The sequence below is a fragment of the Crocuta crocuta genome, unplaced genomic scaffold, assembly GCF_008692635.1.
Source record: "Crocuta crocuta isolate KB4526 unplaced genomic scaffold, BGI_CrCroc_1.0 scaffold83, whole genome shotgun sequence".
Taxonomy (NCBI): domain Eukaryota; kingdom Metazoa; phylum Chordata; class Mammalia; order Carnivora; family Hyaenidae; genus Crocuta; species Crocuta crocuta.
Genome location: NW_027529638.1, coordinates 3,339,829 through 3,355,060, shown reverse-complemented (window position 1 = coordinate 3,355,060; position 15,232 = coordinate 3,339,829). Strand labels below are relative to the sequence as shown.

Here is a 15,232-nt window from a genome sequence, read left to right as displayed (position 1 = left end):
GCTACCTCCTTGTATGTTGTATTAAAAAATAAAAGTTGCTTCAGTTGGTCAAGATAATATTCCAACAACTATGGCTTTACATGCCCTTTACTGATAATGGATTATTATGTTCACTGACATCAGTCCAATGAACGCACTGATGGGAATACGTAATAAATTTCAGTTTATTGAGAAACAGACAATATTAAGCACATATGATCTCATTTGTGCTCCATATTATATTTTTAAGGGTAAAGGGAGAATTAGAACCATTAAAAAGGGTGTGAAAATACAACTTATGATCACTAATACTTTTATTAAGCCAAAGACATAACAGCATTACAGGGAGAACGCAACTACATCTCATTAAAGATTATTATGGATTTAACAACAAAAGAAACAGCCTATCACTGAAGACACATTAACACAGAAAAGTAATGAGAAATTCAATATGAGACTTTTAAAAGGTAGTATTCCTGCAATCTAAGTGATTTGGGTCCTGTGATGTAGGAGGAGGTAGTAACAGTATTTGCAGATTCCTTCTAGCCCCATTATACTAAAATATATTGAATACACTCAAAATACTTTCTAGATTGGGTAAATCTACTGAATCATGAGCTTTCAGAGTCTATAATATCTGAAGACTGCTTTGAGAGCTTCATTACTCTTCTAACTCCAGAGGACTGTATTACCTTAGCGTCTTAGGAAGTCAGGATGCCTCGAAAGTATAATCTCCAATAATTAACAAGTCTGTGATTTATAAATAAGTTTATTTATAATGATATTTACATAATAAAAACAAAACACATGAAACTCACAAGTTATACAAAGAAACTGATGTATAATAAAAACAGCAAGATAGACTGACAGGCAAAATTTTAAAGAAAGATTTAATAAAGAGTTAAATATCAAATAGACAACTTTACTTCTTCTAAATTTCACTTTGTCACCCACACTGAATTGGAATTGAACATGGCTCTCTCTTCAGGAGGTCCTGTACTGGATACTCTGGAAACTGATAAATTATATTTTGAGAAGTGTTTAATGTTAATGACCTATTTCCATGCAGTACCTATCGCTGCCTTAGTATGTAGTCACATTCAGTCTGCTTTGAAGTGAAATAGCCTGTAATCTGTTCTGCCAGGCGAGACAAATGTTACCCACATTTTGCGAAGACATGGAGACGTGGCAGGAATAGTCTACTGTTTAGAGAGTAAAGAGAACTGGAGAAGTGACTGGGCAACAGTTTCAAGAGAAGCAAAAGCCAGGAGAGGGAAATCAATGAAAACATGCACAAGAATAGGCAGAGGAGTAAGCACGATTAGTGCGGCTGGGAAATGAACAGAAGGAATTAATCCATGGAGCAAGATAAGGGCTTCTTCAGTTACTATTCACTGGAAAACAACTTAGTGCCTAGCCAAACCAATCTGTTTCAACAGAAGTACTTGGAAGGACCTGGGGGTGTTAGGATATGGAATGCCACCTTAAAATTCAGGTTGAGTTCTTGTTGACAGTGGTGAACATCTGCTTCAAATAGCAATAAAATGAAAGCTATATAATCTATACAGCTGCATCCTTTAAACTAACCAAAAAAAGAACTTCAAAGGAGACAAGGAAAAACAAGACATAAGCATTGTCAAATAAGGCACATGTAAAAATCTACACACATTATCCAGTGAAAGACAATATATATATATTTGGAGGTAGAAATAATTACAAAAATACTGACATTTCTAAAGCATTAGCATATTTGTTACAAACAATCACCAACTAATCCCCATTCAGAAAACTGTTTTGTAAAATGATTATTCAACATCTTCAGGACTACATATTTGTGGCTTTTTTTTTTTTTTTTAAATTTCACATGTGAGCATCTGGAGAATTCAGTTAGTGGCAAAAAAGTTGTCCATACTATGAGAAATGTAATATGGAAATTATAAAAAGTTATAAATGTTCATAAACCCCATGGTCATCATAATGTAAATGTCCTTGAGTGCACCAAGTTGATATTTCCTCATCAGTTAGGAATTCATAATCCTTAACTTCACAGGCCCATTGATGTTTTTAGTAATGTGGCTATATCTGCTGGCATACTCCCTTCATCACCTGCAGGTCAGAAAGCGGCAAGAAAAGTTTAATGAAAATATTTTATGAAATATATTTTCTCTAACTTTGGTGAATCCCTAATTATTTTTCAAGGCCCAGTTTGTTTCAATGTCATTCCTTGTTTAAAAACCTTCGCAAATCCCTACCTGTATGCAGGGCTACTTCCTCTGTGCTAACATTCATATCGCCAGCACAGCAATCTACAGGCGAGGCTTCTGATTTCACATAAATACATCTAAAGATACACAGGTATTGATCTGGATGATATTCGATTCATAGAACACACAGTATTTACTCCTCAGGTTTACCTGGTGAAAACCTTTATGTAACAAACTGAAGAGTGGAAACAAAGACAACCAAACAGAAATCATCCATCTACACCCTTATTTTTAGGACAAAGACTTAGACTTAACTGGCACATCTAAACAAAACAGTGAGTATGGCGTACCAGCTGAAGAGTAAAGTGCCCATAACTATAAATAACCTTTTCCCAATGTTTTCCCCACATTTCAATTAAATCAGACTCCAGTCTCTAGACACTTATCCAGTTAGTATTCAGGATTTTCTACAGTGGGAAAACATCTTGTGTCAAGGTGATATAGAATCTAGTTATCCTGATTAACTCAATTAGTCAGACTGTTTTTAGATGACCTGGTTTATTAGTTTATAGTGACAATGGTATAGCTGTTTTTTAGATGACCTGATTAGTTTATAGACACAACGGTATATCAACATTTGTACATTCTTCAGCAATGAGTAACTTTAGAAATTAGATATGGCTAAAATGCAGCAAAACTAATCATTTTTCTCTCTGTCACACATACACACATACATAAAATTATGAGAGTAACTTTATCTACTCTTCTCATTTTAGTAAAAAACATATGCACAGAAAGACAAACTATTCCATAATCTCTCAGGGAGCTCACTGACACCCTTGCTTTAAACTCTTCGCAGACTTAACTAAAACAGCCTGTGAAATCTAAATTGAAACTTGTTCCAAATTAAGTGGCCCAAGTAAATAAATAATCAGATCCAGAAAAGAGTTAGGAAATAAGATTACAAACCTACAAGACAAGATTATACAAAATTTAGTATTTTAGGAATTCAGGAAGAGATGGAAAGAAGGAAAGGGTGAGGAAACTCTTCTAAATTTGAAGATACTAACGATATAATGCAATAAAATGTAATGTATGAACTTTGGATTTTTTTTTTTTTTTTTTTTTTTAAAGGCTATAAGAAACTTTAAGGAGATAATTGGGAAAATCCAGATATGGACAATTTATAATATTTGAAAATTACTGTTAATTTTTTGGCTATAATAATGGTACTTTGGTGACTCAGAGGAATGCTGAAATATTCAGAATGAGGTATGTGTCTACAACTGACTGAAATGGCTCATGAGTAAAAGCAGCTAGATGAAGCAAAATGTTTACAACTGTTAAATTCATTTATACTATGCTTTCAACATTTTTGCATGAAAATTTCCATAATAAAAGTCTTAAAAGGTAGAAAATTTATTAGTATAATCTCATTAAGAGATTAAAGAAAACTAGCACACATCTCCAAATCATAATCCTTATTCTAAAGCAGTGGTTATTGAGTTCCAGTCCCAATTTCTGACTGAGTAGACTGGAGTTAGGGCTGGAGTTAGGCTTGGGAATTTGCATTTCAAATTGGCAATTTTCCAGGTGATGCTGTTGGTCCAACGTCTATACTCTGAGAACCACTAAGGCAAGTTCTAGAAACACAAAAATCTGACAAGCATTTCTGAAATGACTCATGATGCTTAATCTTTCATAGTTTCATGGGTAAACGTTGTGTGCAGATTTTTAACATAAAGCACAGACACAATTATACTTTTTGTTTACAGCGGAAACGAATCTGACTGTGAAAGGTGAAAAGAAGGGAACATGTACTCTCATTAGGTCAGTGGAAATTATTTAAATGAAATCAGAAGCAAAATCATAATAGTTTATACAGTAAAGAGATTATTGTATCCACAGCCTATGAAATAAAATACATACTGGCAAAACCCGATACATAAATAACTAAATGTATTTCTTGTTAAAACAAGACAAAGGAAAATTTCCTACAGAAAGGAACAGTGCTAAATGGGGGAATGATTCTTTATAACTGAACATCTTAAAGCTAACAGTCTAAACATATAGCTGAAATAAGTTGCTATTTTAACAAATACTTGTGAAAATACAGGTACAATTTTAGACTAAATAATTTACTTGAATTATGACTAGACATTACTGAACACAAATTGGTCTCATCTGAAATATCATTTAAAAAAAAGTTCAGGGTACTATACAAAAGAGAATGAACAGAAGAAAGAGACTACAGTGGATAGAAAGCTGTCAAATTTTGGAAGATGAAAAGCAAATGGAAGAACGGAAGCTGACTTTAGCAAAAGTCAAAAAGTTTAGCAAAGGAAAAACTTAAGTGTATGCAGGTGGGAAATGCAGGAAGGTTACTTCATATTCAGAATCCCTTCCCCGCCTCCCAAAGCTCAAAAACATGGAGGTGCTGCACAAGTTCTAAAAGATGAGGAATACACAGAGCTAAACCAGGCTGCAGAGTAGGGCACCTAAAGCCTGTGCAACAGAGCCAGCCATTCACCCCTGATACAGAAAGAAGGATTATTTGGGAAGTTTCAATCAGAAGAACACTGGACACAGGGATAGAAGACTGGAACAGCTTCTCCTTTACTCTAAAAGTGCAGTCAATAGGCACTACATCTGCCGCCATCCTCATTTCCTAAAAGACTGGAGAATATGTTTCTAGGGAAATGAACTAGCCCGTGAGAAGCAACCTGTATGTATGAAGATAGTCGGGCCAACAATCAAACTGCTGAAACCCCAATTAGCTAACTATGATGGTTCTACTTAAAGACATTTTTAGAATAAAGCCTACATATCTGGATATGTGCTAAAGCTACTAAATGAGAATATTTAATTGCTTTACTAAATTTGAGAAGATGCCCTAACAAAACAATCCGAAAAAAATGCTGCCCTGCGGAATTTGTCTTATGCATTCACTCTGTTGCTTTTGCTACATCATCTGAAATCGGCAGGTTGCCACTCCACACAGAGCCCAGTGACTGACTAACTGTTCAAGTGTTAACCATCACAGTTACTTCTTACTCAGACTTGCTCTAACGCCTACCTCTCCAACCTGAAGCACTGGAAATAAATGCTACACAGGAAAGACACGTACTAATTTCACCATATGCCTTTCTCACTCTTAAAACAGATTAAAATATACTGAACTCTTTACAATACAGAGTGCCCAACAAAAAACTGGGACATAGTAAATATTCAATGGAAATGTGCTGAACTGAAATAAACCATGATCAATATTAGGAATATCCTTACTTACCAGAATGATAAAATAGCCTGTATCCAATTAAATTTAAGACCTAAATGACTGCATGCTAACTTGTGTAAAACAAAGAATACATATATTTACTTATGTCTATCTACATAAAATAAGTGGTCANGTATTATATGGAAATCAATTTGACAATAAACTATTTGTAAAAAAAATAAATAAATAAATAAAAAATAAGTGGTCACATGCTTTTTTAAAAGGAAGGCCAGTGTGTCACTTTTATGGGGAAACTGGATGACAGAGTGGGAAGGAGTCTTTTGTTTGCCATTTCATATCTTTTGAATCTTGAATTATGTGAATGTATTGTATTTCCAAAACTTTAAAATTATTCTTTTCAAAAAAGTCAAGGGGCGCCTGGGTGGCTTAGTTAGTTAAGTGTCCGACTTTCACTTATGTCATGATCTCGCGGTTCATGGGTTCGAGCCCCGCGTCGGGCTCTGTGCTGACTGCCAGCTCAGAGCCTGGAGCCAATTTCAGAGTCTGTATCTCCCTCTCTCTCTGACCCTCCCCTGCTCATGCTGTCTCTCTCTCTCTCCTAGAAATAAATAAAAAATATTTAAAACAAAAAAAAAAAAAAACAACAAAAAAAGTCAAGTGAAGAGAGTTCTCTTAGAGGGTTCCTTCCAGTACCCAACAAACTTCAATCTGAAATTACTAAATTTTGAGGGGTGCAGGGGAAGCATTTTTTTGCACTCTAGTAAGTATTTACTGGTCAAAATGAAATTGTTAATGTTACAGTCCTTAATAAATTAATATCATGTTATGTATTTTAAATTTTCGGGTTCATATACATTACTTATATAGTAAGTGAGTCATAAAACTGTGGATAAAATTATAGATCTAATTTTATTTGAGGGATATTTTGGTGGCAAGAGATAAGGGATAGAAGAGCCAGAATTTTCCAAAACCGAATGTTCATATCAATTCTGTCAAAATAATCTTAGTTACTGTAGTGCTTCTGAAATGACTATGCTTATCTTCTACCAGGCCATCCCTATACTGTATGCCAGGTAAGGATTCAGACCATTTTTGTTAATTCCTTGCTACTGCTGTTTTTCATACAAATATTGAAGTTTCTGCTTACAAACAACTTACCTTCATCTACTGTGGTCATATCTTGTTCTAGTTTCAATTTCTGTTGGTTAATTTTTAGCATGGATTCTTCAATTGTCCCTTGGCTTATTAATTTTATAACTAGTACTTCTCTAAAGAAAATAGAAGATATGTCCACTGGTTACTTAATGTAAAACTTGGATACATATAAACTATATAAAACATCCTAGAGGTCAGTAAGAATAATGTGAAGATTGCATAATAAATATATTCCTAACTTTAAATTTCCTTTTATTCATATTATTTGGGATTAACATTTTCTGAGCATGTAACTTTTAAACATCCTTTCTTATTGATCCAAGAAGACAAAGATATCTGTACTCCAAAAATTACTAGTAAAACTTATTACAATAAACAGTTTGGGTTCAGATAATTATTCCACTTTGAAAACGAACATGCTTTGCTCATCACGTTCCAATCAATAATTTAGTACAAAAAGGGAGTACAGTGAAGTACAAAGATTACACAGGCATTTTAGTCCTATAATAGGGACTGATAAATATTTGGTTCATAAATGAATTTATCAATGTCTTTTGGAAATACATACTCCACAGAGAAAACAATGATTACTGGCTACTCACATGTGAAAGCAGAGTTGAATTATAGGTATTTTCACCTCCAATGTCAAAATGAACCTTCACCTAAAATATCTACAACTAAAATAATGTGCTTCCTTAAGGATAATAGAGTAGCAATAGTATATATATTACTAAATCTATCTGGCTCTTAAATGGCCTAACAAAAAAGCCTTTTCAGTTACTAATATTTTTCAAATAGGCTGAACCATTGATAATATTCTGTTTTCGTCACTTGCAGAACTAACTGGGGTAGGGAAGGAGGTTATTTTAACTACTAGAAAACGAATACATTACATGGTGAAGTATGTCATATTCAACATTGCTGGTATGAAATACAGCAGCAGCCAGGGTTTGTTGAAAATATAACAACTGAAGAAGAATACTGACAGACTACTCTATACAAATTATATAGGCATTTGGTTAAAATTAGATTTCAACTCAAAATACTTACTTAGTCTGGCCTACTCTATGGCATCTATCTTCTGCTTGTTTGTCATTATAAGGGTTACAGTCAATATCATGAAGTATAACAACATTTGCTGAAGTCAGATTGATTCCTAGGCCACCAGCTTTTGTTGACAGCAGAAACACGAAGATATCCATATCAGTATTAAACTCATCAATTAGATGAATCCTATAAGATAAATATATTAGGCTAAATTTCACTAAAATGTACACAATTAAAATTGAAAACAATCACACTACATGGAAAAAAAACCTTGAAGATGTAAATACATGCTTCTGGCACTAAAGAACGTTTCCTGCAGTAATTTTACTGAAAGACCATCTCGATTCACCAACTTCTTTTTGGTACCATATTTCTTCCTACTAACTCTCACTTTAATTCAACTATTCAGGTTTGAGTAATGATACTGGATTATTTTCTCCTTTGTTGAAGGACTTCTGCTTATCTACATTTTGTGTACGGCTTTTCAATCTTTAGCCTTTGTCAGCTTTAGCCTTCTCAGAAGTCTGTCAGCAGCTGCTCATGATACGTATGGACTAAGGACCTCACAATCAAACTAGAGCAGTGTATTCTCTTTTAGCACAAATTCTATCTTTAATGTAGGGGGAAAAATTCTGGCTGATAAAAAAACAAACCAAAAGATTTAATGAAAAGCCTAAAGTTTTAAAACAAACAATCTTGATTTAATGTAAGGTGCTTCAACGCTCTAAACAAGTTTTAAAGGGGAAAAACACTGTAAGGTACACAATTCTCATTAGATACTGAAAGATATTTGTACACAATTCAGATCAAAATCTTAAAAAAGAAAAATTTCCTTATTTTAATGCAATGATTTCAAATAACCACACAAAAGACTCAGAACAAGACAATTCAATCAAATGCTCCATATATATTTAAAAATCCCATCATTTACTCTTATTTGAAGGTGAAGTGGAGAGAGATTTTCTGAAACTGAAGTGAAGTATACGAACCTTTCAGAAATCTGGGTCTTTCCATCTAATCTGAGGTACCTATGCTGATGATGTTTTAAGAGAACCTCTAAAATATCCAGCATCATGGTAAATTGGCTAAATAATACAACTCTATCACCCTGTGAAAATACATATATGGATTAGATACATGAAAAATAAAACTATATTAAGTATATAATGATCAACTGCTTCTTTAATAAAAATCAAGTATTCACAGCCAAGGTAAATTTCTTGTTATAGATATAACAAGCTTATATGTAAATAAATTATCTTAACTTCTAAACTTCAGACTTAAAATATAATTCTTAGTTTTGATTTTTAAGGACAGTTAATGAAAACAGCTACAAAAGTACTATTTGGATTTATGATCTTACAAATGTACATGATTTCACAAAGAAACTATAGTAGTAGTTAAATAACTTCAAAATATCTTCAATTACTAATTTTGGGGCAAACATATAATCAATTATGAAATAATGACAATTCTGATTATTTTTTAAAAGCAACAATACAGATGTATTCTACTAGATTCTAGTTTTTTTCTGAGGCTCAGAAGAGGAAAAGGAGTCAGGAAAACATATCCCCAAATATATCCCTTAAATGGTCAAAGCATTAGTTTCTAGAAAAATGTAGAACAGCCATAGGCTACAATTTCAAGAAAGTCAAATCATGCCAGAATTATTTTAAAGAAGTTTATGTAATTGGAAAAAATTAAGAGGAATAGCTTTCTCTTTATTACCTTCTGTTTCAATTCAGACAAGATGCATCCTAAAACTCGGAATTTTCCAGAATCTAAAATCAAGTCCATGTCTAACTGGAAGCTATTGATATGTCGATATTGTTTACAAAGTACATGTAATTCAAAGTCTGTCATAACTTCCATATCTTCAAAGATCAAGTCAGGATTAGCCTCACAATGTGTAGGTTCCTCAAAACAAAACAAAATACACACTTAAAAATGAAGACAATTTATAATATGATCAGAACACTGAAAATTGTTCACATCTGATAAAACAGCTAAATATCATATATCAGTGCAACCAATTTAGCAAAGGAAAATAATACTCAGTTTTTAAGTACAATAAAAAGGGGAGAGTTCTTAATGCTTTAGAGATAACATGCTGAAATATTCAGAGATGAAATAATGTCTAGAATTTGGTTCAAAACACTCCTAAAGACGGGTCTAGATGAAATGAGCAGTGTCATTCCAGATAATAAATGTAAAAGAAAATGCGTGAAGTTTATATGGACATAAAATTTCATTATATGATTCTCTCTACTTTTACACGCTTGAAATTTTCCATAATATATTTAAAACAATATAAAAACATTTAAAACAGAAAATAATTGCTTTTAACACCAAAATCTATAAAGGAGAACTATGCATGGGTGCTAAGGGAGAATGAGGCAAAAACAAAGATTAATTAAAACTATGGGCAAGGGGCACCTATGTGGCTCAGTTGGTTAAGCGACCTACTCTTAATTTTGGTTCAGGTCATGATCTAACGGTTCGTGGGTTCAAGCCCCACATTGGGCTCTGCGCTGACAGCAGAGCCAGACTTGGGATTCTCTCCTGCCCTCTCTCTCTGTCCCTACCCATCCACCATGTACTCTAAGTACATAAACATGAAAAAAATAAACTACAGACAAAATATAATAAAGAAAAAAATGAAGAAAACAAATGAAGACAATCAGAGGACATAAAACCTCAGGGATCTTTTTGGTAAAAAATAAAGAAAGAAGTGCATTATGGAAGTCTCAATCAGGAGTTGGCAAATTTCCTGTAAAGGGACAGACAGTAAGTAACTTAGGTAGGCTCTGTAGGGAAAATGATTGTTTTGCCAACTACTCAACTTTGCACCTGTACAGGCACAATGCTGTTTCACTTTTTTTGTGTTTCACAGATAATGTATTTTTTTTTTTTTTTAACAAATCGAAGGTTTGTGGCAACCCTGTGTTGACCGTCTGCTGACACCATTTTTCTAAAAATATTTGTTCACTTTGTCTCTCTGCTAAGTTTTAAAATATTTCAAAATTTTTCATTACTATTATATTTGTTATGATGATCAGTGACTACGACTCGCTGAAAGCTCAGATGTCAATAGCATTGTTTTAGCAATAAAATATTTTTAAATTAAGGTATGCACACTTTTTTTAGGAGTTATGCTATAATACATTTAACTGACTACAGTACAGTATAAACATAACTTGTATTATTTTTTAATTAAAAAATTTTTAATGTTTTTGTTTATTTTTTAGAGACAGAGAGACAGAGCATGAGTGGAGGAGAAAGAGGGAGACACAGAATCCAAAGCAGGCTCCAGGCTCTGAACTGTCAGCACAAAGCCCAACATGGGGCTCGAACTCACCAACTGCAAGATCATGATCTGAGCCAAAGTCGGTCACTTAACCAACTGAGCCACCCAGCTACCTCTAAACATAACTTTTATATTCATGAGGAAACAAAAAAATTCCTCTGACTTGCTTTATTGTGGTGGTCTGGAACCAAGCCTGCAATATCTCTAAGGAAGTAGTCACAGACAAAAAATAGAAACAGAAGACCTGTGTGTTAAAATAAAACTTTATTTACAAAAATAGCCCATTATAGCCATAGTTTGTCAATTTCTGATATATACTGTCAGTCCTCTTGGTTCTTACGTTCTTCACATTGTCTTTTTTTTTTTTTTTTTTAATTTTTCTTAATGTTTATTTCTGAGAGAAAAAGACAGAGTGTGAATGAGGGAAGGGTGAAGAGAGAGAGAGACAGAGAATCTGAAAAGACTTCAGTCTCTGAGCTGTCAGCACAGAGCCTAATATAGGGCTTGAACTCACGAGGTGTGAGGTATGACCCGAGCTGAAGTTGGACACTTAACCAACTGAGGCAGCCAGGCACCCCATCTTGAACTTTGTCTTAGAAATAAAAATGCAGGATGCCTGGATGGCTCAACTGGTTAAGCATCTGGCTTCAGCTCAGGTCATGATCTCATGGTTTAAGTCCTGCATCGGTTTCTCTGCTGTCAGCGCAGAGCCTGGTTCAAATCCTCTGTCCCTCCCTCTCTCTGTCCCTCCCCTGCTCTCTCTCTAAAATAAACATTAAAAAAAATTTAGGGTGCCTGGGTGGCTCAGTTGTTAAGCAGCTGGCTTCGGCTCAGGTCACAATTTCTGGTTCTTGAGCTCGAGCCCTGCATGGGGTGAGCCCCACTTCTCTCTCTCCCCCTCTCTCTCTGCCCCCACTCACTTGTGCCCTCTCTCAAAAAATAAATAAAATACATAAAAATAAAAATGCTTTTCTTAAATATGGAGCCAATATGCTCATTAGGTTTAACATTATGTTTAATAGTGTAATAAAGTTTAGTGTTAACATATATGAAATCCTTACCTTTAGCATAAGCTGAGACATTTCCTTGAGCTTTTCAGCTGTGTAATATTGGCGATGTAATAAAGGATGATTGGCCATTTTTCGCAATTGCATCATTACATTGCACATCTCTGTGTTTTTTTCTGCGATCCAAAGAACACACATAAAAAAAACCCCAAAACCAAAAAGCCCACTTTAGATGCTGTCTCCCCATTCTGCCCCTCCCTCGCATGTGCGTGCTCTCATTCCATTTCTCAAAAATAAACAACAAAAAAACCCACAATCCCTAGCTGATAGCTGTTTGCTGAAATATATCTCAATGCAAACAAAAGTTTAAAATTATTTCTTCAAATTCTAACTAATTTAAAAAATGGACAAATCCCATCATAACATGACTAAACAAAATGCAGTCCCAGTATGGATTATTTTTCACATGAAACTGTAAAAATCAAATTATACCCATATTATTGATAGATTTTTTTAATCTGTTGAAAAGACCCAAATAGAGCTGCTCCTGTTTTTCTGACATTGCACACAGTTCAATTCGATCTTTCTTGGGAGGTAGCTGCTTGAGAACCTGGGAAAGGAAAACAGTTTAAGCAGATCATTCATCAAATAAAGAAGAAAACAGATTTAAAAAAATCATAATAAAAAATATGCAAATAAGTTACCTCTTCTTTTACCCTTCTGAGAATAAATGGTTTTATAATTTGCTTTGCATGTGCTATTCTCTCTTTTTCATATATACTTTGCTCATCTGCTGATTTCTAAGTAAAAAAAGAACATATCCTTTTAGAAATTATTCACTTAAATGATCACATAACAATATTACAGTAACATGAAAATCATCCTCACAACCATCGGGAGTTATTTTCCAGAAACTCACTTCATTCTAAATGGAGTATCACATGTCAACTCTGGGCTATATAATCTACTTCTTCAAGCTACATATGTATTTTGAAGTTTCCTGTATTCTGCTAATGAAATTGAACTGTTCTAGGATGCTGTTCAAAAGTCATTAAGTCATAACTAATGAGTCATAACAAATTACCAGATAGCTCTCATGAAAGAGAGAGAGAGAGAGAGAGAGAGAGAGAAAGTGTGTGTGTGTGTGTGTGTGTGTGTGTGTGTGTGTGTAACAGGGTGGGAAGAAGAGAAGAGGAAGAGAAAGAGAGATAGGTACGAAATTTATGTTTGTAGAAAATGACACCAAAAGAAAGGTAGTGCCAAGGATGTAAACTATACAGTCTAAAAGAAAAGGATGTCCTAGTCAAAGCCTGTTAATTTTGGAGATTTAAAGAAGTGGAATTTTACTCTAAGAAGTGAAGGAAGTCCTCTATATTCTATAATCTGCTCGGCCATCAAGTGGGAGTGAATCCATTAGTGAAAGTTTAAAAGGCAGTTAATTTGCAGTGGAAGACCGTCACAGGAAATTCTTGGAAAATACGTGAGAGTTGGGAGACAGCTGAGAATGTATATAAACATTGCTGTACTAGAAAATTTAGGCGTCCCTGAAGATTATACTGTACTTTTAAGTTTATTATTTATTTTGAGAGAGAGAGAGAGAGAGAGAGAGCACAAGTGAGAAGGGGAAGGGCAGAGAGAGTATATCCCAAGTAAGCTCCATACTGTCAGCACAAAGCCTGATGCAGGTCTTGAACCCACAAACCATGAGATCGTGACCTGAGCCGAAATGAAGAGTCAGACACCCAACCAACTGATCCACCCAAGCAAAGCTTGTACTTTTTCTATGCAAGAGAGAAAATTAACCAGATTTTCTGCTATATAAAATTTAACTGTGGGGTGCTTGGGTGGCTCAGTTGGTTAAGTATCTGACTTCAGCTCAGGTCATGATCTCACAGGCCATGGGTTCGAGCCCTGTGTCAGGCTCTGTGCTGACAGCTCAGAGCCTGGTGCCTGATTCAGATTCTGTGTCTTCCTCTCTCTCTGCCCCTCCCCTGCTCACACTCTTTCTCAAAAATAAACATAAACAAAGTTTAAAAAAAGAACTTAACTTTTAGACATTGTTATTGAAATTTTATTTCAAAATACAGTTTCCAGTATAGGAATTTTCTGGACATTCTACCTCTGTCCAGTTCTACAGTTTATCTATATAAAGAAATGGTACTAATTTACCCAACTTTAATAAGGCAAATGCAATGACCAAGTTTTCCACAAATATCATGTATCTCAGCTCTCCACTAATCTAAAATTGTCATTTCAGAAAATCAGTATATTAAAACCAAACTTTTAGACATTATAGAAGTTACCAACTTATTTCCCATTGTATTCTGGCTGACTTCCCAATTCACCAAAATACAGGGATATCAACTACTTAAACTTATTTGATAGCACTTTACAATATGAAAACAAGAAAAAAAGATAAAAATAGAAAAATAGCCCCACAAAAATACCCCACAAAATACCGATTTGGGAGAAAATAATAAAGTTATGCTTACTGTCTTAGAAGAAAACATTCTTCGTATTTCACTGGTGCTACTACTGAACATGTGTGGCATAACGAAATTTAATAGTGACATGAGTTCTAACAGATTATTCTGTACAGGTGTGCCTGTGAGCAGCAAACGGTTATTTGCCTATGAATGAACAAAAGTACAATTTAGATTAGTTTCTTTTAAGAGCCAAATTCTTCTTGTCTACATTCCTCAGAGGGGGAAGAAGTTAAGACCATTATTAATAATGTAACATTCTCTGATGAAAGATTAGTAATTAAGAAAAATTATCATCTAATCTATTTTAAGGTAGAATGTATAAAAATAATGGTCTCATTTTGTATATAGGTAACTTATGTCCTCAAATCAATCACTTTTATGAGGTAATGAAAGTAGATTATATTCGATTTTCATAAAGTTCATCACATAGAACAGGGGTTTGCAAATTGAGGCTCATGAGCTAAAAAAATGATTTTTATATTTTTAAAGGGTTGGTTAAAAATGAAAAAACAAAAACAAAGAAGAAGTGGCAGAAGCTTAATGACCCACAAGGCATGAAATATTTATTACCTGGATCTTTACAGAACAAGTTTGCTGACCCCTGTTATCAAATACTAAACACATTAAAACACATAACCAGAGCTTCATTTTAATTGGGATAAATTCACAAAGTCTTCTCTTACATTAATTGTCATGAGGTGCTGGTAGCGGATAGAGCCCATATTCTTCAGCATATGGCCCTCATCAAAAATTGCGTAATTAAGTTTCAGCCTTCGAAACAGACTACGATCATCAGAACTGCTGAATGG

The 15,232-nt window shown here is 34.2% G+C and overlaps 1 protein-coding gene across 1 annotated transcript in view; it reads right to left on the bottom strand.

Annotated features, from left to right (window-relative positions):
- Positions 1 to 253: 253 nt before the first annotated feature.
- SMARCAD1 (SNF2 related chromatin remodeling ATPase with DExD box 1) overlaps positions 254 to 15,232 on the bottom strand; it is a 79,150-nt gene continuing 64,171 nt past the window's right edge. Inside the window, exons 16-25 of the mRNA XM_077762322.1 lie at positions 15,107 to 15,224; positions 14,430 to 14,567; positions 12,642 to 12,737; positions 12,430 to 12,547; positions 11,992 to 12,113; positions 9,352 to 9,540; positions 8,613 to 8,731; positions 7,627 to 7,809; positions 6,580 to 6,689; positions 254 to 2,085 (exon numbers count right to left, since the gene is read on the bottom strand). Coding sequence (XP_077618448.1) covers positions 2,024 to 2,085; positions 6,580 to 6,689; positions 7,627 to 7,809; positions 8,613 to 8,731; positions 9,352 to 9,540; positions 11,992 to 12,113; positions 12,430 to 12,547; positions 12,642 to 12,737; positions 14,430 to 14,567; positions 15,107 to 15,224 — 1,255 coding nt within the window. The 3' untranslated portion in view covers positions 254 to 2,023. The remainder of the gene's footprint in view (positions 2,086 to 6,579; positions 6,690 to 7,626; positions 7,810 to 8,612; positions 8,732 to 9,351; positions 9,541 to 11,991; positions 12,114 to 12,429; positions 12,548 to 12,641; positions 12,738 to 14,429; positions 14,568 to 15,106; positions 15,225 to 15,232) is intronic.